Genomic DNA, 26,524 nt, shown 5'->3' on the forward strand with positions numbered 1-26,524 from the left:
TGAAGGTGGCAGCAAAAAAAACAACAAAAAACACAATAGTAAATAATTTCCTATTGTAATAAAAAAAATTACATATTGTAATTGCTGTGTAACTGGAATAAGATGCGTCTGTGTGTGACGCTTATCTATGGCTATCAATCATAAAAGTGACCATATACATCTGGAGGAGATTTATCAAGCTAAATGGACCAGCTCTTTTGCACCTGAATATGTTGAATTTTGTTGAACAGTGTTGCATCTAAGGCCACTCCCCTTATCACAAGACCACACCCCCTTCCCAAGGCCACACCTCTTTGGACACTGCTCAAAAGGATCTAGAAACCCTTGTTGCATGTGATGCAAATCATGTAAGACCCCTAATTTATGCTCTGGTGGGGGACTCGCAGCAATCACATGATCACAGCGTCCAACATTGCCGCAGCCTGTGTTCACCGCATAGCTCTTGGCATATAGCACAAAGTTACTCGGCTTTATATTGAGATTTATACTGTGAATTGATGTTCAAAAGTGTAATTTTCCTTAAAAACTCTTCCCAAACACGCAGCAATTATTTCATCATGATGGTTCTTAAGGATCACACAACGTGATGCTGATATCTGACAAGCTGTGCGCGGCCCCAGAACCCTGCCGAATTACAAGGATAGTAATTGAAGTCAATCACCCGGTAATCTCCATTCCGCAAGGTGTCCAGTGGTAACCCCTGTCCTTCTGCATGGAAAAAGTCCACAAGAGCCTGTCAGAAAGAGAGTACTCATTAGTAAGATGGACTGCGCCGCGCTGCCATCTTCCCCTCTATACCCAGACAGGTGCTGCCGGCCTAACAGGTCATTACACTGTCAGCGCCACCTCACCCAGATAACCACAGAGAAGCACAGGGATGGGTCATGTCTAATTTCTAAAGGCCCAGTCTGTTTTTCTCTAAATTGACTGTTCTTTAGCTTTCAGAGGTTTCTGATTTATGTGGCTAAGGCTCCATTTACACAGAAAGATTGTCTGCCAAAGTTTTGAAGCCAAAGCCAGAAACAGACTATAAACAGATCAGGTCATAAAGGAAAGCCTGAGATTTCTCCTCTTTTCAAATCCATTCCTGGCTTTGGCTTCAAATCTTTGTCAGATAATCTTTCTTTGTAAATGGACCCTAAAGATCAGTCATTATACAATGGAGAATTCCTTCCAATTCCTCTTAATTCTCAAATTCTCAGAAAGCTGTTAGTAAATTAATATGGAATCTATCCCATGTCTATCTAGCTAGCTAGGCTCGAACTGGCCCATCAGGGAATTAGGGAATCCCCAGTTGGGCCTCGGGCTAATATATATTTTTTATAATATATTATAATATATTTATATTGCACCCAACGATAGAATAATATACGTATAAACTGGAAGTAATATATGTTCAAGAACCAGATAGTGTCTAGAGCAATGTAATAAGGTTATTGATGCCCATCTATTTCCCAGGTCATAAAGTGGAACATTAAAAGGGGTTTTCCAGTATTGTATAATAACCTGTCTACAGGCAGGGACTGAGATAAAGAATAAACTAAAATCTGTTCCCTCCGCTCAGTTTGCATCGGATCCAGCTATAGTTTTAAACACAGTCCCAACAGCACCAAACAAAAGTTCAAATAAAACAAGCAATGCACGCCTCACCATACTGCATATCTGTCTGTTAGTAATCTAATATATAGAGGTATAGAGACAGCATCAGAGTATCAATCCGCACGTGGGCACTTTATTTCACCCGGCAAAATGCAACGTTTCGACTAGCTTGACAGTAAAAGGCTGTTACGCTAGTGCATACTGTATGTGTAATAACTAGTGCTGCATATGATTCCAGATTGTACATTAGGAAGTTATTTACCTCCAGTGTATAATAAAACCGTCCATAAAACTCTACAGACACTCCTCTGTTGGAGTCCACTGCATCAATAATGAATTTCAAGAGGAGCCACCACAGAGCTTCAAGGACCCTATAAAGAAGAGAATGACATAGAGGACGGCTAATGAACCATGGGTACAATGTAACATGCTCAGTCTCTGCATTCTACCTTTTAAAGTGAATGTTTTTTTTTACGTTAACCGATCGGCATCGGAGCAGGGATCCCAGTGGCGTGCTCCTTTTTTCAAAATGCGCCCAGTTCACAATCTTGCCCATTCTTTTCCCATGCACCGCCACGGCTTTATGCGCTGGAGGTGGGCCCCGGTGCCCCCAATGTGACAATATCCCCTCTGTGACATGCCTCCATTAATTCTAATGGAAGTGCATCAGAGAGGGCAGGGGGTTTTGTCACAATGGGGGGCACTGGGCCCACCTCCAGTGCATAGAGCCGTAGCGGTGCACGGGAAAAGAATGGCGAAGATTGCGGGAACCTGGCAGCATTTTGAAAAAGAACCACGCCACCGGGATCCCCGTGCTGGCGCCGATCGGGTAATGTAAATTTAAAAAAAAAAAAGCAATAGTACATTTGCTTTAAGCATAATGATACATGGTAAAAAGGAACTGTAGTCACAAAGTCATCTCTTTCCCAGTATGAGCTGAAACTGGTGACCTGTGGATGTAACATACAATCCAGCGGGCAGATGGCGGGAATCTGATGCCGAGCGTTCGGGTTCATACGAACCCGAACCTCGGAGGGTTCGGACCATCCCTAAAGCTGTGCATGTAATATAAACCCTTTTTTTAATTCTCAACAATTTATTATCTATTGCTCCAGTCATCTACATTAAAAAAGAACGTCTACAGCAGTCAACAAATTTATGTCTCCATGGCGACAGACTACACACAAACCCCATGTAGTCTGACCCTGCACTAATGTGTTACTCTCTTCTATCTGACCCCTTTTCAACTGTTTGTAGATTATCAAGAAAATTAGCAAGTAAGGAGGGGAGTAACACACAGGGCCAGCAACAGCACAGGGCTTACCTGGGCAAGTGCCAGGGCCCCAGCACCTCCAAGGGCCCAGAGGGAGAGAGGGGCCAGGTGTTCTGATGTTCAGCCTGCTCACTATAGTGCAGCCTGAGCAGGCTGAACATCAGAAGTCAGAGAAAGAGCAGGACCTGCCACCGTCCTGCAGAGACAGAGGGATGAAGGTCCTGATTACATGATCGGGAGGTCCTCAACCTAATTACACAGTGGAGATCAGTTGGGCAAAAGGAAGATGGAGAAGACTTATGCTGCGTTTACACGGAGCGATAATTCGCCCAATCGTACGATTAACGATATTGAAAGAACATTTTTTTTATAACAATTAGCGTTTAGACGGAACGCTAAATCTTACGGAAAAATCGTTTTGCAATCGTTTTGCGATCACTTAAGCCTATCTCGAACATAGGTAAAATCGGTGAACGACTGTTTACATGGAACGATCTGCGAATTTTTTGCAAGCGACGAACGACGATTTTAGAACATGTTGTAAGATCAAAATGAAGGATTTCTTGCTCGTCGCTTGATCGTTCGCTGCGTTTACACGTACGATTATCGTTCGAATTCTATCGTTATCGTGCAAATTCGCACGATAATCGGTCCGTGTAAACGCAGCATTAGGCTATGTTCACACTACGTAAGTTTCCGGACCTAGCGCGTTCCGTGAATAAGCGGCCGGAGATTTCCGTAGTTTGCGTACAATGGAAAGTATACGATCTACGGCTGCACAGTTCACACTACGTAAGAACTTACGCCAGGATCATAAGAGGCGCCGTAAAAAATGAACCAGACCATTGTTTGAGGACGAAAATGCCGTAACTTACGCCCGTAGAGTAACATGCGGTCCCGTACGTTGTGGTGATTTCTTTATTTTTGCACTTTTCTTTGCCGATCCAAAAGGTTCTGTGGGGTGTCCGGGGCTAGGCGAAGATTTCCAAGTAAAAGACCGCTGACAGATCGCTACATAGGCCGCTCGGGAAGCGTAAGTAGACTACGGGCGTAAGTTCGCGGACCATACGTAGCCGGCCGCAACTTACGTAAATCCCCAGCCGGAGTTTAACACGTATATGTCCGGCCGCGAAAATATGCAGCCGGACATATAAGTAGTGTGAACATAGCCTAAGGGTGCGTTTACACACAGAGATTTATCTGACAGATTTTTGAAGCCAAAGCCAGGAACAGACTATAAAAAGGGATCAGGTCATAAAGAAAAGACTGAGATTTCTCCTGTTTTCAAATCCAATCCTGGCTTTGGCTTCCAAAATCTGTAAGATAAATGTCTCTGTGTAAACGCACCATAAATTGTAAGTTTTGTGTGTGTCAGTCAGTAAGTGTGCGTCAATCAGTCAGTGTGTGTGGGTAATGTGTGCCAGTCTGTGCGTGTCCATCTGTAATGTATGTCAGTAATCTGTGTCAGTCAGTAAGTGTCTCTGTCAGTATGTGCGTTTGTGTATGTTAGTGGTATCTCAAATGATTGTGCATTCTGGGTGGATGGTGGGTGCATAGTGCACTGAGTGGTAAGGCTTCTCCTCCTTCTAGATAATCACTTTAAGGGGCATTATTACTGTTCACATTTACTGTGTTGGTGTCAATACCTATACTGTATGATGTCCACATGCCCTGATCATCCATTACACTACTAGCCGAATGCCTAATGACCATATAGCAAGTCTTCCGGGTACCATGGCCCCCAACTTTACCTATCCGATTCAAAGACGTGGCACAGGAGACACACAGGATTTCTTACCTGTACAGATTTTCCTTCACCAAGGTCTCACTTAGTATAATTAGTTTGTCATCCAGATATTTCATTAGGGGAGACACGGCCTGAAACAGATTACACGGCATATGTCAGTGATTAAAGTGACAGATAAATTACCAATGTTCCAATAGATGAGCCGTACAGACATTCTGATTATGGCTGTAATTATTCCCAGATTTGTGGAGATCCTCATAAACAGGATGGTGATTGAACTGACAGGGCGCTATAAATGCAGCACAATGCTCCCGTTCCTGCACATCCTACATATCAGGGCAGATTTATTTCTTGTTGGAGTTTGTTTTATTTTATGGACAAGACCGAAAAAGACAATATGCAATGGCATTACAATCAAGTAACATCTATAAAGGGGTTATCCAGACTTAAAAAAACATGGTTGCTATGGAAGCTCTCATGTTGTGTGTGGTATTACGGCTCAGCTCCATTCACTTCAATGAGCTGCAATACCAGACACAAACTAAGGACAAGAGTGTCACTGTTTTTGCCAGAAAGCAGACACGTTTTTCTAATCCTGGAGACCCCATTGTCTATGCAATTAGAATGGCTTGCAAAGTATTCACCTCCTTGGCTTTTTACCCATTATGTTACATTACAACCCTTGTTTACATGAGTTTTTTTGTGCAAAATAGTCTACGTTGGTGAAGTGAAAGAAAATATATAAAAAAGACCTCAAAGATTTGGTCAGATGAGACCAAACTTGAACCCCATCCCCTCAGTGACACCTGGTGGTGGCAGCATCATGCCGTAGGGATCTTTTTCAGCAGCAGGGACTGGGAAACTGGTATTGGTCAAGGGGAAGATGGATGGTGATAAATACAGGGATATTCTTCAGCAAAACCTGCTTCGGTTTGTCAGTAATTTGAGACTAGGATGGCGGTTCCCCTTCCAACAGGACAATGACCCAAAGCATACTGCTAAAGCAACAGCTGAGTGGTTTAAGGGGAAACAAGTAAATGTATTGGATTGGCCTAGTCAATGCCAGATCTTAATTCAATTGTGAATCTTGTTGTCAGAATTCAGCAACCAAAACTCCTGCTAACTTGAAGAAGAAGGAGCAGTTTTTGAGGAATGGGCAAAAATCCCAGTAGCGCGATGTGACAAGCTCATAGAGACTTATCTAAAGTGACTTGCAGCAAAAGGTGGCTGTACAAAGTACTGACTTTAGAGGGTAAATAGTTCTGCACACTGGATTTTTTGTTTTAATTGTTTTTTTAATTATAATTTTCTTCAATTATTAGAACAACAGTGTAATATTGTGTTTTACAATTATTCCAAAAGCTTCATATGGCCGTGCCCGGCCACATCACATGATACAGGGTTCCTTTGCTATCACATTGTCTCAAGCACAGATCCGTCGAGTCCAGATAAATGACAGCTAGTCTAGCTGGTGGGTGGTACCACCGCAGGATGGCATCGCAGATTCCCCTTGTGCACAGTATTTTAAGTGCCTGTGGATGTTACTGAATATACTTGACCATTCTGATGCAGAAAAGGATTTACCTAGATCCCTCTTCCAACGGGTAGGATTTAGTAAAGCAGCCATGCACATCCATTCTAGCGTACAAGTTTGCTTTCTGTTATTTTGTCTATTTAATTATTTATTGTTTGCTTACAAAAAAAAAAAAAAATGTTCAAAGTTTTCGGCATTAAATGAGACCCTCAAAAAATCCATTTTAATTTCAGGTTGTGAGGTAGCAAAACACAAAGAATGCCAAGGGGGTGAATACTTTCCCAAGCCACTGTATATAGTGCCATAAGCCTCTCGAGCATAAGAGAATTTCATAAAAAGCATATACTGGTGCTCACACCATCCGTTCTTCCATCGCCACTTTCTAACCTCTGGCAGGAGACGCGGGTGCACTGTTTTTGACAATTATCATCCATTGCTTGGCCACCTTCTTGCATCTTAATTACTATGACAATCTGTTAACATTTTGTGGGCTGGTAGTTGGCCATTGTCTATGGTTTATACTACACACAGCAGGACAACAACCTGTCAAGTCGATTTCAGGCCTTCTGCATCTGACAATATTTCATCATACGTATTTTTAAAATTTTTAAATATTTGCACTGGTATAAGCTAAAAGTCCACTTATCCGTCTGTCGGAGAGTTACACCCTTCTGTCCATGTCGAGTGCCACAGAGCTGCAGATCAGCATCACATGCACAATATATATAATTTCAGAAGGCCCTGTAGGAGGCGCCAGAGTGATGGTATATTGAGGAGTAAGAAAAGTTTACCCCTTGTGTATGATTGTTGAACAACTGGAATCCTGACACTTACTGCGTCCTTGAATGGATAAGTCTACTTGTTTACAAGGTGTCATGGTGATGAGAGTCACATTTTCTGCCCTCCCCCAATCCCCCAACTAACATTTTAAGGGGCCATTTATTAAATGCAATTCTTAAGACTTGTTCCATTTTGACCATACAAATGTTCTAATCTATTACCTAGACTGTAGGTTACTCGTATACTCACCTCATCATTCTGGATGGAATCTGGTGATAAGCTTATGTGTTGTATATATTTCTTTATATCTCCAATCATCTGTAGAAACAACAGAAGTGTTTTTTTTAATCGGTTGTACATACATTTGGTATACAGCACAGAGAGTTGTCTGCACAATGATGCAAGACTTAAAAGCTTGAGGCATGGGGAATCTGTGGCGCTCCATCTTTGTCCGCAGTCCCTGTCCCTTAAAGGAAAAGTCTGGCCAAATTTTTTTCCCTGCACTTACTACTGCATCAAGGCTTCACTTCCTGGATAAAATGGTGATGTCACGACTCGACTCCCAGAGCTGTGCGGGCTGTGGCTGCTGGAGAGGATGATGGCAGGGGGACACTGAGGGACACAGGGCACTGGAGGGACACTGAGGGACACAGGGCACTGGAGGGACACTGAGCATCCCTCTGCCAACATCCTCTCCAGCAGCCACAGCCCGCACAGCTCTGGGAGTCGAGTCGTGACATCACCATTTTATCCAGGAAGTGACATCACCATGTTATCCAGGAAGTGACATCACCATGTTATCCAGGAAGTGACATCACCATTTTTATCCAGGAAGTGACATCACCATGTTATCCAGGAAGTGAAGCCTTGATGCAGTAGTAAGTGCAGGGAAAACCTTTGATATGTTATACAAACACAACAAAAGTTTTGATTGGTCAGGGCCTTGGTACTGAGACTTTCACTGATTTCTAGAACAAGCCAGGAGAAGCTTGGCTAAATGCCTCTCCCCCGCCCTTCTCTTTCCTGCAAGAGGTGGGCTCCATAGACTTTCTAAAGAATCTTCAGTTGGAGAGAGAAGCACCTAGTTGATCGATGGGCATCCCAGCACCCAGAACCCAGCCAATCAAAACTGTTGGCATGTTCCTCTGACAGGTCAAAAGTTCATTTAAATTACAGGGACATAATAATTCCAGATGGACCTAGATGTTCTGTAGATCAGCAAGTAGGAAAGCATCAGTGTAGAAGGGAGGCCTCATTTAGACCTACAGTACATCACCTATTTTTAGGAATTCCGTTACCTTTTCTGTTAGATGTGAGATCATGTTCTTGGCTTCTCTCTGCATGTCTATATCGATATTCTGTAGCTGGGTACTCAAGGCCTTCTGCACCTGCTGCTTCCCATCACTTCCACTAGTCTGTTCCACTGCTGTCTCCACAGACTTCCAATCTAGATCTTTCAGGATGTTTCCCATGAATTTCCGGACATGCTCAATGTTATTCAGGATGATGCAAAGCTGCGCAAAAGAACATGAACATGAAGATTAGAGAAGTAACAAGCGATCGCACCTTACATTATACAAGGGATTCGATGTCTGGCTTTGGCTTTACCCTTCCTCAGGCTAAACAATGAGGCCCAGAGATGATGGATCAATGCAGTACCGGCGACACAGCTTTATTTAAGACCAGCGTACAAGTACGTCAGTCTTTATGAATGTCCCCCCATGTGATCAACTATAGACAGAAAGGAATTGCCCTACAGATACACCCAAGTGACTTACCTGCTCTGTAACTACAGCCTGTCCTGCTGTTTGGTGAGTTCTGTCAACCTTACGTTTGATTGCTTCGGAATAATATATTGCTGCTTTGCACATATCCTATAATGTAGAATAGACACTTTACAACATGCCAATTCTTATTATGAGGTTACATATTGCACATATACTACTTTGTTTCACCAAAAATTAGACAGGGTCTTATATGATTTTTTTTCCGTAGAAAAAGGGCTAGGGCTTATTGTTGAAGTAACAGTATATATTATATTATATGATATGTCCCTACACTGTAGCCTCATTTTATATGGTAGTCAGCTGCTATACTGTTGTGAGGCTTTTATACAGTAAGTTCCCCTGTAGCCTCCATACTGTTTACCTCCCCCACCCTCTGCAGTAAGGCCCCCACACTATACTGTATACCTCCCTCCTACTCTATGGTTCTTCCTATATACTGTATACCTCCCTCCTACTCTATGGTTCTTCCCCTATACTGTATACCTCCCTCCTACTCTATGGTTCTTCCCCTATACTGTATACCTCCCTCCTACTCTATGGTCCTTCCCCTATACTGTATACCTCCCTCCTACTCTATGGTTCTTCCCCCATACTGTATACCTCCCTCCTACTCTATGGTTCTTCCCCTATACTGTATACCTCCCTCCTACTCTATGGTTCTTCCCCCATACTGTATACCTCCCTCCTACTCTATGGTCCTTCCCCTATACTGTATACCTCACTCCTACTCTCTATTTCTTCCCCCACACTGTATACCTCCCTCCTACTCTATGGTTCTTCCTCTATACTGTATACCTCCCTCCTACTCTATGGTTCTTCCTCTATACTGTATACCTCCCTCCTACTCTATGGTTCTTCCCCTATACTGTATACCTCCCTCCTACTCTATGGTTCTTCCCCTATACTGTATACCTCCCTCCTACTCTATGGTCCTTCCCCCATACTGTATACCTCCCTCCTACTCTATGGTTCTTCCTCTATACTGTATACCTCCCTCCTACTCTATGGTCCTTCCCCCATACTGTATACCTCCCTCCTACTCTATGGTCCTTCCCCTATACTGTATACCTCCCTCCTACTCTATGGTTCTTCCTCTATACTGTATACCTCCCTCCTACTCTATGGTTCTTCCCCCATACTGTATACCTCTCCCCCCCTCCGTACTTGGCCCATGTACCTCCTTTCCCCCCCATATACAACATCCCCTACTGTTCCTTCTTATGACTTCTGCCTCCCCTGCAGCTTGATGTTTAGCAGGTATTTTTGAGTAGGTTGTATATTTCAAGCCTACTCTAAAGTCTTATTTTCAGAGAAACACGGTGTTTACACCTTCATCCTGATCCCCATAATTTATAGTGGGTTTAGCGACTAGGCTCTGAATATTAGGTCAATGTTTACTTTTGTATTATTTTCATCTTTTTAGCGCTTGCTTTTGAATAGTATATCTTAGACGTAGGTGTTTGCTAACCTGTGTCCTTCTAGTCTTCAGCTATCAGAGCATGATGGGATTTCTAGTTTTGCAACAGCTCTGCCAGAAATGGGCTATTATGGTCCTCTGGTCTAGAGATAAGCTGGTTGCTTTTTCTGATCTAATATTTATCACCTAAGCTACAGATGTGTAAAAATGTCAGTGGGAATTCCCCTTTTAAGTATTTTTTATAGTTATACAGTATCCAACACTAAGCTATTACTTTGCCCATACACAGTGATTTCCCGACTTACATCGGTAAGCTGAGTTAGAAAGACAAAGGCCTCGGAGGAGTCCGGCCAGGCGAGCTGTGCCCAGAACTCTTTGATTTGCGATAAGCATAAAGTGACATCTACTGCCGAAGTGCTGTGCTTAGAAAGAGAGTCCACATACTCCAGCTGTGCAAAGAAGAGAATATACAGAAATGCGGAGAATTAACTGTGTCCAGGAATCACAACAAATACACAACGAGAAAAGAAGATACCTAAAAAAACGACATTGGTTATAATAGCCAAGGTCATAGCAAACTTAGGGTACTATTACACGGAACGATAATCGGCCGATTAGCGATCCGTGTAATAAATACAACGATCAGCCGATAATCGTTGTCATCGGCTGATCGTTGATATAGGTTAGAATCTATATTTGCTAGGCGCCGACCGTGCACCGCTACGTGTAATAGCGGTGCGTGGCCGGCGACTGACGATATAGTTTACCTATCCACGCTCCGGGGCTGCTGCTGCGGTCCGCTTCTCCCCAGGTCCCGCACGCTCTAGCTTCAGAGTGGCCTGTCAGCTGACAGGCCGCCCAGTCAATCACAGGCCGCGGCGGTCCCGCTGACAGGCCGCTCTTAAGCTAGAGCATGCGGGACCCATGGAGAAGAAGACCGCAGGAGCAGCCCTGCAGCGTGGATAGGTAAAGTATATCGTTTAAGCAAGGGCTGCAAGGACATCGGTAACAATGTCCTTGCAGCCCTTGTCAAATAATTATCGGGCCGTGTAATAAGCCCAGTAAACAAGCGCCGATCTAGCAGATCGGCGCTCATTTACAGGTATTATCGGGCCCCCATCGGCCCGTGTAATAACAACCTTACTGTAGGTTCGCTCATCTCTAGTAACAATTCTGCAAATCTATGATGTCACATTTATCGAGTGTTTATTACGCTTTATTACTTTTAATGTAATTTTTTTAAATGCTTTGCATCACTATATTCTTACCCCCAAACCTTTTCTATTTTTCCATCTACAAATTATTTTTAGTAGTTTTTATTCTGACAGAAACTTTCTATACAGCAATGTGAATGGCTGAGTGTAAGTGCAGGCACATTATAGCAGCAGTGTGTATAGCTGAGTGTGAGTGCAGGCATATTATAGCGAGAAGGGAGAGGATGACAAGGGATGACAGAGACTGCAGGGAGTAGAGTGAATGATATACATGCATATGCATATGTGGGCACATAAATGCAGCACTCTCTGTCTGGTAAGAGAGGAGTTACAGCTATGAAGAGATTACCTCCACAGTCCTGTCCCCTGATGCAAGCCCCAGCCTGATAATGATCTGCTATGATTTGGAAGGTGAGGGAGACTTCCTGGGTCAGAGTACAGGGCTGTAGAACCCGCTATGCAGACCATGCCCCTCCCCCACTCCCCCTCCCACCCAGTACAGGGAGCTCTTAAACCAAAACAATGCTCTTAAACCAAGTTACAATTTTGAAAATCTGTGAGCTCTTCTTGCAAAAGGCTGTTAATCCAAGTTACTCTTAAACCGAGGTACCACTGCAATTTTTTTGACACTAGTTGATTTGAAAAAAAAAATTTCACCACTGGAGTACCCCTTTAATTATAAGTAGTCATATTCCCAAAGTATGTTTCTTTTATAATGCTGACAAATTCCATGTCTCTATACAGATCATGTCAAATCCATCATTCCTGGTCTCCGCTGGGGCTCAAAATCTAATTCCCCAATCAAAGACACATACTAAGGTGTGAGAGACATGCAGAGAACATACAGACTCCATGTAGACAATACTCTTGGTCAGATTCTAATCTAGGATTATTAGCCGCTGGGCCTCTATGCTGATTAGAAGTAGATCTATCATTACATGTAATGACCACAGGTGTAGGTGTACATCCTGTAGATTACTGGTTTCTGCCTCTGAGTGCAGGATTATATAATCAGTCTCCTGCTGGCTCCATATTTCTTTTTCTTCTCACTTTTATTTTTAACCTCCTTTTCTAAAAATAAAAGCGCCACAACCCAGGGAGTGCTGCGATGATACGGAATCTGCAGATTGCAGAGAGACCTCATTTAAAATCCTATTCTCTTTCATGCATATATTCTGAACCAAATTATAGATATAAGAAATACAGTGGTGACTTGGATTACGTTCCTGGACTGCGCTTGTAATCCAAATCCACTCTTAGGTTACAAACACACACAACGTATACGCAGCAGATACGCAGCAGATCTGCAGCAGATATGATGCTGTGTTCAGTTATTTAGATCTAATCTGCTGCGTATCGCAGCAGAAAATATGCTGCATATACGGTGTGTGTGTTTGTACCCTTAAACCAAAGCAAAACTTCCCATAAGAAATCATAGAAATGCAGACAATTGGTTCCGCACCCCAAAAATAATGATTTATTATTCTGAATAACATGTAAAACTAATGAAACAAACATTTAGAAACAGCAGAATATGTGATATTATAAGTTACTGTACAGTAATGGAGAGGATGGGAAACACAAGGGCTGACAGAGACTGCAGGGAGCATGAAGGAATGAGCAGGGCAGATGTGGGCACATACATGCAGCACTCTCTGTCCGGGGAGAGAGGGGTTACAGATATGGAGAGATTACCTCCACAGTCCTGTCCCCTGATGTAAGCCCCAGCCTGAAGTGGATCTGCTATGATTTGGAAGGTGAGGGAGACTTCCTGGGTCAGAGTACAGGGCTGTAGACCCCGCTATGCAGACCATGCCCCTCCACCACTCCCGCTCTCACCCAGTACAGGAAGCTCTTACACCAAAGCAATGCTCTTAAACCAAGTCATAATTTTGAAAAACTGTGAGCTCTTAAACCAAAACGCTCTTAAACCCAGGTACCACTGTAATCATAAAGCAAGCAAGCCTCAGGCTATAGCAACTGTGCAGCCATAAACTTGTATACCTTCATGTAGTAATAAAAGCCTGATCTATCATTTGTTGGTATTCATACCTATACACACTGAAGGAGAGATTCTGCAGCTGCATACCCCTCTTCCATACTACCTAAAGGGAACCTGTCATGTTGAAAAGGATCATGTAAATATCAAAGTAGCCATGGGGGGGGTGTTCTACTTAGGGTCCGTTTACACAGAAAGATTATCTGACAGATTATCTGTCAAAGTTTTGAAGCCAAAGCCCAAAGCCAGGAATGGATTTGAAAAGAGGAGAAATCTCAGGCTTTCCTTTATGACCTGATCTCTGTTTATAGTCTGTTTCTGGCTTTGGCTTCAAATCTTTGGCAGATAATCTGTCAGATAATCTTTCTGTGTAAATGGACCCTTAGTGATTGACAGCTCTCTGTGGATACTAAAATCTGACTAAAATGACTAAAATACATACAAACAATATAAAAAAAGAGAGTAGGCTCTGACTGTTGAAGTATATGACAGTGAAGCAACAGACACTGTAGATCTGCTGATTCAGTACTGCAGATCGGCCTTGTTTCTCGATCAATACAATGAGTATCAGTGTTTTGTAATGTAACACACCTTATCCCCTTCCACAGCTCGCTGTATCCGCTCGCAGGTCTTTTCATGCACAGTTTGCAGCCATGTGTGAATGGACACTTTAAACAGTTCGTAGAATCCTGTCAAAGCCAGCGCTTTATTGTCTCTGCAGAAAGGAAGAGTCGATGGTTATCACTGTATAATATGCCCTGAGTAATTGACAGTTCACGCAGCGTGCAGATGTTTTGCGGCCATAGTGTGACTGAGAATCAATGCTTAAAGCGAATGTACCATCAGGTACATTTGCCTTAAAGAGTCACTGTCGTGAATTTTTTATTTTTACTTGTTGCATCAGACACAACCTGTCCCTTCTATAGAGAGGGGAGGGGGGAGGAGGGAGTTAGTCGGCAGCAAAGAGCGGAGAACAAAGGATTACACAAACACGGAGCTGGGTGACAGCGGTATTCAGAGGTCAGAGATGTCAGCGCTGACTGTCAGAGAAGATAGCGGGTGATGTATTTGTAGATTTACTCTTTGTTGTCCTGTTTTGGTGACTCATTTCCCTCTCTCCATAGGAGAACAATAAAGACAGGGGGAGAGCTTCAAACTGCTTTTTCATGATAAAAATTCATTTTTCGGCTAATAAACCCAAAGTTTCTTAAAATCGCCTGGACCATTGATTTCTGCAAAAAAAATTTCACGGCAGTGACTCTTTAAGTGGTGCACATGAATAGAACGGCACTGGTGCAGGGAAGCCGGTACCACAGCCTTTTTTTTGAACTACGGCCCAGTTCCCAGTCATGGACCCGGTCTAATTCCAAGCACCGGCCCGGGCTGAAGCACTGGAGGTGGGCCGGCCCACCCCCAGTAAGAGGAAACACCCTCCCCTCTGTGACGCGGCTCCATTAGAATCAATAGAGCTGTGTCTTAGAGGAGCAGGGGTTTCTTCCTATTGGGGGCGGTCCACCGCCAGTGCTTCAGCCTGGGCCGGTGCTTGTTCAGTCATTTAGTTACATTGATATCTGCAGCTGTGTACTGTATGTGTGAATTTACCCTAGCACATCACATTTTTTTTTTATCAAGCTGTGGTCTGCTGTCAGCCATTGTATATTATGTTATAAAATAAATGCTCTCAACAAGGGGTAATAAAACTGAACGTACTTTAACGGTAGGTAATCCCTGAAACGCCTCAGTTCATTGAGGGTGATGTAGAGCTCAAATAAGGTCTCCCCAATAGCATGGGTAATATGCGGCTCTTCATGTTCTGTTCCCTTCAGGTTCTCCATTGTAGCGCTCACTTCATTAGCCACCTATAAAGACCAGGAGACCATAAATCCATTACCTCAGGACCATAAATAGTTATAAAATAGTAACCTCATCTCCAACAAAGAAGGTGACCTGCATCATCTGTGGCACCTATACAGATTACTATGGGGTGGGGTGGGGTGGGCATTAATAACATGAAAATGTGTTCCAGAATAATTCTACTGATATATATTTCATTAATCTTCTTGTCCTTGAGGCATCGGGGCAAAAATATCACATCTTACCAGTTTCTCCAGCTGCCGGTAGGTGATACTGAAGAAATCCACCTTGACAATACTAAGGAGAAAAAGAATAATGCTGTAAGCTGAAGCCCAGGTATAGGGTGGAATATATAAAGATGGAAAATATACCTGAGTATATGTATTTCTAATAACTCATGTCTATGGCACAGCTGCCTCCCCTGCACAACACCCCAATGCCCATCATGATCAATACAAGGGCTAAACCAGTGATATTGATTTTTTTTCTTTAATTTTTGGGTAATCCCCAGGCAAGTCCACAGGGGTCAAATCCACAACACAGTCACCACGGTCTAGTGTGGATGTATCCTGATTATCCCTGACCTGCTAAAATTTAGCTTTAATGCTCAGCAATATGTAGAGGTCTGTGCAGCAGCACTGACAGGAGCATAGGTATAACACAGGTTAGAGGTCCTGTGAATAAAACAAGAGGCTGCACTGACAGGAGTGGAGTAGATAAGAACCCTTTCCTCTCAATTTGGTATCTGTCTATGCTGTTCACTGATTTACACAGGTAAACATGATGCAGATCTACAACTAACAAGCCACAACTATGTCTTGACTCCTTTGAAAGCCATACCAACCAACTTAGACCTTGTTCAGACTTTGCTGCAAAAGCAATTCTACGCATAAAGCATATACACTTGAGGTGCGAAAAAAATGGCAGCAGACTACATGTTTTAGCACCACTCATATGTAATCCTGTCAACGTTTCTAAGATCTATGACCCCTCAGTAACTGGGAATGTTACAGTATACGCTTGGTATAAATCACTTACACGGTCCATAGGTTTGCACAGAGCTGGATCATCTTAAACAGCTTCTTAAGCCATTTTACAGAACTCACCTGACAAACAGCTTGTTATAGACGTTCTGACTTTTCTCTACGTCCTCATGAACCGCATCTGACAGCTTCACCAGACATCGCAGCTGTTCCACTTCGTTCTAGAACAGACGTATACAGTGAAAACTCTATGGACGGCTATCCGAAATTGCCTTTCGAGTTGGGGGTGGTCTTCTTAATGAAGGTGGCCAGTGTGTATGATATACTGTGGAACTTAACCTGGTCTAGATAAGGTGGTTTTGGTCATGGTGGTCTTCTCAAAGAGATGGTTTTACTGTATACTGTATACCCTGCCCAGGTAAATCAACAGAGCACTTCACATCCCTTGTACTACATATGCAAGATGTTGCGTGACAACCTCTGATATTAGGGACGCCATAGGCATTAGAAAGTGTTGTCAACTTCAACAGGATCAATTGACTGTCTAACGTGTATGGTGGCCTCCTGACTCTCTCTTGGCAGATGATTCCGGGGGTGGGCAGTAGGATTGGACATGTTGGATTTGTTCTTAGAGATGTAAGAGCAGTGCTTATGTGGTGTGTCACCGGATGATGTTGTGCTGGTGGTTATGATACAGCTCAGTCAGTGATGGTTGTGACACCAGTGCTCATTCAGCACACAGATGTGATGGTATACCTGCTTTGGCTGGTATATGCCGGGCTGTGATGGGTCCCTTGGGCTCTGGTTACGGTTGTCAGGAGTGGGGAGATGACCCACCCAGACTGTCGGTACCGCCACCCACAGAAAAGGGAGAGTAACCCAAGGTGTATAGGTGGTAAGTGTAGGTGCTGGTGCAATGATGTTCCAGTAAAATAAGTATAGTGGCTTTACTAACTGTCTCTTGTAATACAGAATACTCTGGTAGTGAAGGCCTTCTATTACTACAGAGTTTCACTGGATCTGTGCTGGGAGATACTTTAAGTGCTGATATAAAAGAGAGGTAGATATAGCGGTACTGGTGTAGCTGAGCGTTGAGCAGTGAAGAGGAGAGGAGTTTGTTGTGAGGGCCCCAACCCAGGGTAGAACTTTAGAGAGAAGAATACTTGAGAGAGAGATACTAGTGCCTGTGTTTCGACTACACTGTTGCTGACCACCTTCTGCCCTGCAGTGTCGGGGTATCTGTCCTATCAGGGTGACACAAGCCCCAGTCCTGGTTACCTAGGAGTAGCTAAGTGTTCGAAATTATCTGGTGTCACCCCTGCTGCGAGATAGAGTACGTAGACCTTTGTTACAGTAGCTTTGCTCTATCTGGGTCAGTTCCTCTGTACTAAGATACCGCCCTGCACTGTTTCGAGAGGTTCACTGCGTGGGCTGGGATGATCCCCAACTTATCCTCCTTTTGGGATCTAACACTGCATAGTTGCTTGGGTAGATAAGTTGAGAAAACTGAGTGTCTCTGGTTGCTCCATACACGCGTGTCTTGACTCACTTCACTAACTGTCTAGGCTGTCCCGAACAGGAGTCCTGGCAGAGCCAGGCCCAGGCTAACTTCAGCAGGGATGCCTGCTCTGCGTGTGTCCTCTCCCCCAGAGAATAAGAGGGAAACTGTCCTGCACTTCCTCCCACCAAGTGACTACTTTCTACAAGGGTGTGTAAGAGCCCCTGTGATAGGTGGAGAAGAAAGTGTGCAGAGAAAGAAGCATAGAGATAGGTAGAAGAGAAAGAAGTATCTCCATTGGACCACAAGATCACATAATACAAAAAAACAGTAACCCTGTGTTCACTACAGCTGTGCAATATATACAAGTTCACATACAAAATACTGACATCTGGTGGTGAAACCAATAAATACCTTCATCACCACATAACCTTTGAGTAAAGGGCTTTTGTGAAAGGTGCTATATAAGGAACACCCGTGGTGGGACATCAGGCTTATTCCTCCTCTCTCAATTGAGAGTGCATGAATTCTCTGCCAAGTTAAACATTCATGTGCATGAAGAGAACGGGGAGATGTTGGTTGAATAACAGCTATTCCATGTGTTCTGCACACTATCAATGCCTGTTATATGAATAATAGCTATTCTCCTCTATGGTAGCTGTATTTATAGGTTTATGGGTGTCATTACCTGTAGATTTTATTTCCTACATATAAAGATGGTTTTCCCTGTGCTGCCAGCAATACCTTATCATTAAGCTATGGTAAATGAACAAGCAAGTCCTGTCCCTGAAGATGGAGGAACACACCTTTTCTTCTGGTTTATACAACGTATACGTCTTTTCGTACCAATCCAATGTTCCTTTCTGAAAGACAGAAATTGACATAAATGACTAAGTAAAATGATTCCTCTTAGCCTCAATCTTTTGGCGGAAACACAGCATTTCAATAAATGGTTATTTGATAAAAGCCAAGACCTCATATTATTCAGCTACGTGTGACTCCGCCATCGCTGCCACTAAATCTAAAATAAATCATCTCTCCAGTTTACATGTTATATTACATCACTTAGGAGAAGCATCTCGAAATGTCACCGTGACTGGCTGTGAATGGATTATGGTTTCTTTCTAGATATATATAGCGCTATGCACAGAAAACAAGCATATGCACACACACACTGGAGCTAGTAACGGGTTGGACCCCCTTTTGCCTTCAGAACTGCCTCAATTCTTCGTGGCATAGATACAACAAGGTGCTGGAAGCTTCCTCAGAGATTTTGGTCCATATTGACATGATGGCATCACACAGTTGCCGCAGATTTGTCGGCTGCACATCCATGATGCGAATCTCCCGTTCCACCACATCCCAAAGATGCTCTATTGGATTGAGATCTGGTGACTGTGGAGGCCATTGGAGTACAGTGAACTCATTGTCATGTTCAAGAAACCAGTCTGAGATGATTCTAGCTTTATGACATGGCGCATTATCCTGCTGAAAGTAGCCATCAGATGTTGGGTACATTGTGGTCATAAAGGGATAGACATGGTCAGCAACAATACTCAGGTAGGCTGTAGCGTTGCAATGATGCTCAATTGGTACCAAGGGGTCCAAAGAGTGCCAAGAAAATATTCCCCACACCATGACACCACCAGCCTGAACCGTTGATACAAGGCAGGATGGATCCATGCTTTCATGTTGTTGACGCCAAATTCTGACCCTACCATCCGAATGTCGCAGCAGAAATCGAGACTCATCAGACCAGGCAACGTTTTTCCAATCGTCTACTGTCCAATTTCGATGAGCTTGTGCAAATTGTAGCCTCAGTTTCCTGTTCTTAGCTGAAAGGAGTGGCACCCGGTGTGGTCTTCTGCTGCTGCCTCAAAGTTGGACGTACTGTGCGTTCAGAGATGCTCTTCTGCCTACCTTGGTTGTAACGGTTGGCTATTTGAGTCACTGTTGCCTTTCTATCAGCTCGAACCAGTCTGCCCATTCTCCTCTGACCTCTGGCATCAACAAGGCATTTCCGCCCACAGAACTGCCGCTCACTGGATCAGCAGTTTCTGAAATACTCAGACCAGCCCTTCTGGCACCAACAACCATGCCACGTTCAAAGGCACTCAAATCACCTTTCTTCCCCATACTGATGCTCGGTTTGAACTGCAGGAGATTGTCTTGACCATGTCTACATGCCTAAATGCACTGAGTTGCCGCCATGTGATTGGCTGATTAGAAATTAAGTGGAAACGTGCAGTTGGACAGGTGTACCTAATAAAGTGGCCGGTGAGTGTATATTAGTTATGTCAAAGAGCGCTCAGAACTGATTGGTCACTCTGGGCAACAGTTTCACTTTTGCTTTACACCAATTTTGATAAATCTTTCCTCACTTATATGATAAGATGATTTGCCTGAAAATATTCCTAAAATCCTTGAACTCTACTCTTCTATCGATTCTTTGATTAGTGACAACCAATATGTCCGCCATTAGGCTGGCGTGACGCATTTATCAATCACTGTGCAAAGATGTTGCTCATAGCAACCAACCAGATTGGATTTTAAAAAGGCCTCTGCAAAATGAAAGCTAAAATCTGATTGGTTGCTATAGGCAAGTGCTCCAATGTTTCTTTGCACAATGTGTGATAAATCTCCCTGGAGGCATTTGATTACCAGCTGCTGGAGAATTTAGATGCTGCCCTAGGGCTGCCAGGAAACCATGGCTACAGTCTATGGCCTATGGCTGTATCCATGTTTTCCAGGACTCCCTAGGGAGTCTAATGCCGGGCATTCAGGTTTGGAGACCAAACTGTTTGGCAAATTCGCTCAACACTACCAATAAACTATTATATAAATACAGTTTAAAGTAAAAGAAGAGATGGATCCGGCACTACCAAACTGGGAGATCAGGCTGGCTATGCTGCAACAGTCCATGCGCAACCTACTAGGAGTTATAAACTGGTTACCCCTCGGTGCTCTGCTGTGTAGCGATGTGAACAGTGCAGTGTAGGAATAGACATATATAGCGGCACTTACCATGCGGTAAAAACGTGGATCTTCATTCGTGAATTGTTCCAAACATAGCAGACACAGACAAAGCGGTTGCGTTCCTAGTGTCACTAGGCTTGAGAAAGCGTGCATTTGCGAAACAGCCCGTCGCCTCTAGGGGATCATCTTTATGTTTTGTCTATGTCTGCTATGTTTGGAACTATTCATGAATAAAGATCCAAGTTTTTCCTGCATGGTGAGTGCCGTTGTATACCTCTATTCCTACACTGGACTATTATATAACTACACGGTGGCACAATGGGTAGAAGGGGCCTCATAGCTAACACACACATTGCCACTTGCTCTACCAATGCTATGGCTGTATCCATGTTTTCTAGGACTTTCTAGGCATCAAATTTATCCAGCTGCCGGGAGTCTAATGCAGAACATTCAAGAACGTTGCAGAAACTGAACAATATATCAAGTTTGCTCAACACATTGGCCATGGCTGATTGGTAGCTTTATTGTTTTAAGATTGCGATGGAGTAGAGGCATACCTTTAGCACAGTTGCGATTTCTAGATGTAATTCATTGTGGAAGGGGCAAACCGTCTTAAAGGATTGCATGTTCTGGATCTGATTGAGGCACCTGTGGCAAAGACCCCAAATAGTGAGTAAGGTTAAATGTAAGATTCCTTTGGTGATGTGACACCTTTAGGTGTCTTACCTTAACATGAACTCCAGGCGGCTGATAACAGTGGCGTTCAACACAGGGAAGTTGTCCCTAAGTTTCTTCAGCAGCAATAGGCAATACTCAGTGAAGAGGGTGAAGCTTTCTGCTAGGTGCTCCTCCTTTAGTAAAGGACACAAAGTAATCAATAAATAAACATGGGGCAATACTACATGATGGTGCTTACAGAGGGAACACATTCTCTTAAGGCATACCTACAATTTCATGAAGTATAGCAGTACTTCTGGCAATTATATATCTTATACCTGACATTTTCACAGATTTTCCCCTGTACATGCTTCATTTCTAATTTTCAATTGTTCCTAATATAGTAGGGGGGAGACTAGCTTCTATGGTGTCTCCCATAGTCTGCACAGACACAGAGGAGGGGATCCTGCTTCCCTACTGCTCTATAAAAAAAACCCTCAAAAGCAGAAGCAGCATGGAGGACATTACCGAGTAGTACAAAGCAGTGTAAGCTGTGAAATTCCCACTTGGTGACATATATACAGGGCATACTACAAAATACTGCATGCTTTCCATGTGACTCTCTGCCCTTGTCTCACTCTGTATCTAACAACTTTCCCCCCTTCATTCTCCACAGACATTTATGGGCAACATGTAACATAATCCCTCAGTGAGCTAATAGTTCATGTAGCTTGATCCCTCAGTGAGCTAATAGTTCAGGTCTTTCTGGAAAAAATAGTGTATTAATAGTATAATAGTACAATGTGTAAATTAGTGTAAATAGTGTCAGAGTGGTATGTGTCTGTATACCCTCTGTATACAATACAGTGACATATGTCATGGGGTAGACATTGGAAGTATAAATCAAAACCCGCTGACATGTACCTCCACAATGTGGATGAGTTTATCTAATATCAATATATCCACACAAATCTAATATTAATAAAGCAGTTTAATATAGGCCCAAGTACAAAACTTTCCTTTCGCCATACTTTTTTTCAGTTTTAATATCATAAAGTCGATTACAGGTACAAGATGATACAGCAAAACATCTAAATTTTTGGCCAATAAAATATAACTAAATTATACCACAGGATGTAAAAGCTTCAATTTTACTAATTCGGTGTATCGGTTTTCCCAAGGCTTTCCATTTCCTTTTTCACTAAGTTTTAATTATAAAAAGGGGAAAGTCTAAGAGTGATATAATAAAGGGTAATCATTTCTGCTGGTTTTTCCAGTGCGGATCACATTGTTCTTTTTCTGTCCAAATACTTGACAGAAGCAAGAAAAACAAACTAAACAGGAATAAATATAGGCCCAGCGGGGGACAAATCGATATATAGAGATTCCAGTCATGTTCCACATGTCTGTGTACCCAATACGTGATGCTTCGGAGACATGTGTGATTTGGCTGTGGGCTTCCAAACAAGTCACAAATCAATTTAAGCTGCCGGACTGATCTTGGATGCAGGACTTTCTGGTATTGCATATTGCCAATTCTGCCCGTGTGTGGTACATAGATATATCATAGACAAAGTCAGAGAGATACATATATACGATAGATAGAATAATTTATACATAGATTATACCAGTTCTCTTGTACATGAGGCAGGATCCCAGTGTTCTTCAATGTTCTTTAGAAGTCCAAGTAGGTAGCTGTAGTCCAGAGGGTGCACTTGGTGGTGTTTGCTGAACGCCTGCCATTTTCTTTTAAAGACAAAGTAAAGTCAGTGCAGTTTGGAAATATTAAAAGTTTGTTGGTTTGTTCTGAGATAACTAGTGTATGCAAGGTAAATCAAGGTTTCCCTCTCATCTAGACAGCAACAGTGCCTAGTGTAACAGCCTCAACATGACAGACTGCAGGATGTAGAAGGGGGCTGGTGAGAGGAGAAAGACTGTGCATCTGCAATTGTGAGTGTCCAGAGAATCTGCACTGTCTATGCAAGGTAAATCAAGGCTTCCATCTCATCTCAGCAGCAACAGTGCCTAGTGTAACAGCCTCAACATGACAGACTGCAGAATGTAGAGGGGGCTGGCTAGAGGAAAGAAAGACTGTGCATCTGCATCTATGAGTGTCCAGAGAATCTGCACTGTCTATGCAAGGTAAATCAAGGCTTCCCTCTCATCTCAGCAGCAACAGTGCCTAGTGTAACAGCCTCAACATGACAGACTGCAGGATGTAGAAGGGGGCTGGTGAGAGGAGTGAAAGACTATCCATCTGCATCTATGAGTGTCCAGAGAATCTGCACTGTCTATGCAAGGTAAATCAAGGCTTCCATCTCATTTCAGCAGCAACAGTACTTAGTGTAACAATTTCTTTTCTTTGCTGTTTTTATTTCCTTTCTGCTCAAAGCACCTTGCAAAACCAGTGCATTAATAGCCCCTGATCCTCTACATTCTATCTATAGTAGTATACTATAGTGCTAGCCTGTTCAGTGCACTCTTGCCAGCACTATGTCATGGCTTAGCAAAAAAAAAAAAAAAAAAGGTATGTCATGTGTTTTCATGTGACTGTAAAAGAGGAGGTAACTATATGTGTACAACTGGCAAACCACTCCACTGGTGTGCACTGATATATAGAGAATGAGAAAGAGCAGTGCACTAAGGAGCGGGCCCCCATAGGGTTAAATACCAAAAGGGAGATGGCTAAAATCACATTGCCAGCATTCTTAAGGGTTAATCCAACAAAAACATGCAGGGATTTTTTCCTTTAAATTGAAGGCATGCTTTAAACCAGAGATGAGGAACCTTCGGCCCTCCAGCTGTTGCAAAACTACAATTCCCATCATGCATGGACAGCCAAAGCTTCGCTTTGGCTGTCCATGCATGATGGGAATTGTAGTTTTGCAATAGCTGGAGGGCCAAAGGTTACCCATCCCTGCTTTAAAGGGACTCTCCATAACTTAAAACTGTGTGATGTGAACATGTCATGGATGATGTCATGTCAGCTGATAAACAACAGGGGCGCCGTTATAAAACGAGCCCCATGATCCTTATTTCAGACAACCCCATAAAAGAGCAAACCCTGCTCCTATGTTGACAGTTTCATCCACTTACGACCCGATTCCCAGTAATTCTTCCCATTATACCGTTTCTTTAATCCAAGCAACTTGAGATTTTGAGGCAAAGTAGTTTGAGGACTAATAATAAAACTCCACAGTATTTAGTGGGAGACGGTAAGAGCCCTTCAGGTTCACAGATCAATAAGTATCAAGCTTGCTCTTAAAGAGGATTAGATGAATGTGCCAGCACTCTACCCATAACCCTGCAGTATGTGAATCAATGGTCTCTGACATTTTCTTTCACCGGCTTTAGATGCCATTCAATGACTTTAATAAAAGCTTCACAAAAGACCTTTGGAACTGAGACAAGATATACTTTCTAACTAAATAAATGTTCAAAGCAGGAATCATTCAGACCTATGTAATCGGAAGTTCTCTTCAAAAATTGCTTTGCGCCTCAATGCCAATGTGTCGCCCATAAAGGGATTTTTTCAACCCTAGCTATGGCTTCATACCATGTTGTTCCTATGTATCATCTCTTACTATTTTAATATCCAATGTTTCTGACCCCATGGCAAGACTGAGCACAACAACAAGACCCAAGGTGGGTATACTGTATCAGCAAGGTCTCCCCCAGGCAAATATCTTAAAGCAGACTGGGGCTTCAAGATGTCTTCTTCAAGATTTTTTGAAGAAGCACAAAGAAATGGGCAACACTGAGGATTGTAAATGCAGAAATCGGTCAAGCAGATCCAACTTCCTGACAAATGGGAAAATGGCCAGTAGTGCCATCAGCTTAGAACTGGCAGAAACCAGTGGGATCTAGGTATATCCATCTACTGTTGGAAAAGTCTGTCCAGAAGTGGTCTTTATGGAAGAACTTTGGCCAAAAGGACATATCTTCAACATGGGCAGTACAAAAGATGTGATCAGCCAAGGATCGGGCTTTTCCTCGCTCCTCGGCTGATCACTGTCACTTTTACATAGGCCAATTATCATCTGAAGGAGCTTTTTTAGCAACACTCATGGCCGATAAGCTCATATAAAAGGGCCTTTAACCTCTTAAGGACGGAGACAAATTTAGTTTTTGCCTTTTCGTTTTTTCCTCCTTGTGTTTAAAAGGCCATAGCACTTGCATTTTTCCACCTAGAAACCCACATGAGCCCTTATTTTTTGCATCACTAATTGTACTTTGCAATGACAGGCTGAATTTTTGCATAAAGTACACTGCGAAACCAGGAAAAAATTCAAAGTGTGTTGAAATTGAACAAAAAAAGCATTTCTTTTATTTGGGGGGGTATTTGTTTTTAAGCCATTCGTCCTGGGGTAAAACTGACTTGTTGTGCATGTTCCTCATGTCGTTACGATTACAACGATATATAACATGTATAACTTTTCTTTTATCTGATGGCCTGTAAAAATTCAAACCATTGTTAACAAATATATGTTCCTTAAAATTGCTCCATTCCCAGGCTTAGGCTAGGTTCACACTCTGTATCTGTGCGGCTGTATTGCGGGCGGTAAATCATCGGCCGGATTTTTCCGGTTCATGCATACGCTGGAAAGTATACGATATACGGCTGCACAGTGCACACTATGTATGAATCTATGGCCCGATCGTAAATGGACCCGTGAAAAATGAACAAGACCATTGTTTGCGGCTGGAAATGCGGCCGTGGATTGACAGGCGGTCCGTACGGAGTACTTCAAAAATAGCCGGCAATGATGCCGAATGCCGATGTCTCTAATAGTTAATATATTAAATTAATAAAACACATTTTCTTTGTAATAAAGTCCCTTTCGTTGTTCAATAATTTAATTCTAAAGAATCCATCATTGTGCAATTAAATATACTGTTAGGGTACAAACCCACTTGACGTATTTGCTGCGTGAATCAGTCTTAAAAATAAGCAGGCAAAACACAGGTTGGCTTTATACAATTGTTGAATGCGTTAAAATACGCAATTGCGTATTTTTGAATGCGTTAAAATACGCAATTGCGTATTTTTGAAGCGTGAAGCTTGTTGTTAGCAAAGCATCAGTTGTTAACAACCTGTGCGAAAAACGCATGTAGCTTCACGCTTCAAAAATATGCAATTGCGTATTTTAACGCAGAACAATTGTATAAAGCCAACCTGCGTTTTGCCTGCTTATTTTTAAGACTG

At 42.9% G+C, this 26,524-nt stretch overlaps 1 protein-coding gene across 3 annotated transcripts in view; it reads right to left on the bottom strand.

Annotated features, from left to right (window-relative positions):
• BAIAP3 (BAI1 associated protein 3) overlaps positions 1 to 26,524 on the bottom strand; it is a 118,224-nt gene that overhangs the window by 7,198 nt on the left and 84,502 nt on the right. For all 3 annotated transcript variants that reach the window (XM_069983894.1, XM_069983895.1, XM_069983896.1), the window contains 15 exons: positions 22,947 to 23,064; positions 21,388 to 21,512; positions 21,219 to 21,309; positions 18,492 to 18,548; positions 16,311 to 16,408; positions 15,450 to 15,501; positions 15,061 to 15,209; positions 13,942 to 14,065; positions 10,443 to 10,586; positions 8,712 to 8,807; positions 8,232 to 8,447; positions 7,183 to 7,251; positions 4,671 to 4,750; positions 1,862 to 1,970; positions 662 to 733 (listed from right to left, as the gene is read on the bottom strand). In XM_069983894.1, coding sequence (XP_069839995.1) covers positions 662 to 733; positions 1,862 to 1,970; positions 4,671 to 4,750; positions 7,183 to 7,251; positions 8,232 to 8,447; positions 8,712 to 8,807; positions 10,443 to 10,586; positions 13,942 to 14,065; positions 15,061 to 15,209; positions 15,450 to 15,501; positions 16,311 to 16,408; positions 18,492 to 18,548; positions 21,219 to 21,309; positions 21,388 to 21,512; positions 22,947 to 23,064 — 1,600 coding nt within the window. The remainder of the gene's footprint in view (positions 1 to 661; positions 734 to 1,861; positions 1,971 to 4,670; positions 4,751 to 7,182; positions 7,252 to 8,231; positions 8,448 to 8,711; positions 8,808 to 10,442; positions 10,587 to 13,941; positions 14,066 to 15,060; positions 15,210 to 15,449; positions 15,502 to 16,310; positions 16,409 to 18,491; positions 18,549 to 21,218; positions 21,310 to 21,387; positions 21,513 to 22,946; positions 23,065 to 26,524) is intronic.

Source organism: Dendropsophus ebraccatus, chromosome 9 (assembly GCF_027789765.1).
Source record: "Dendropsophus ebraccatus isolate aDenEbr1 chromosome 9, aDenEbr1.pat, whole genome shotgun sequence".
Lineage (NCBI taxonomy): Eukaryota > Metazoa > Chordata > Amphibia > Anura > Hylidae > Dendropsophus > Dendropsophus ebraccatus.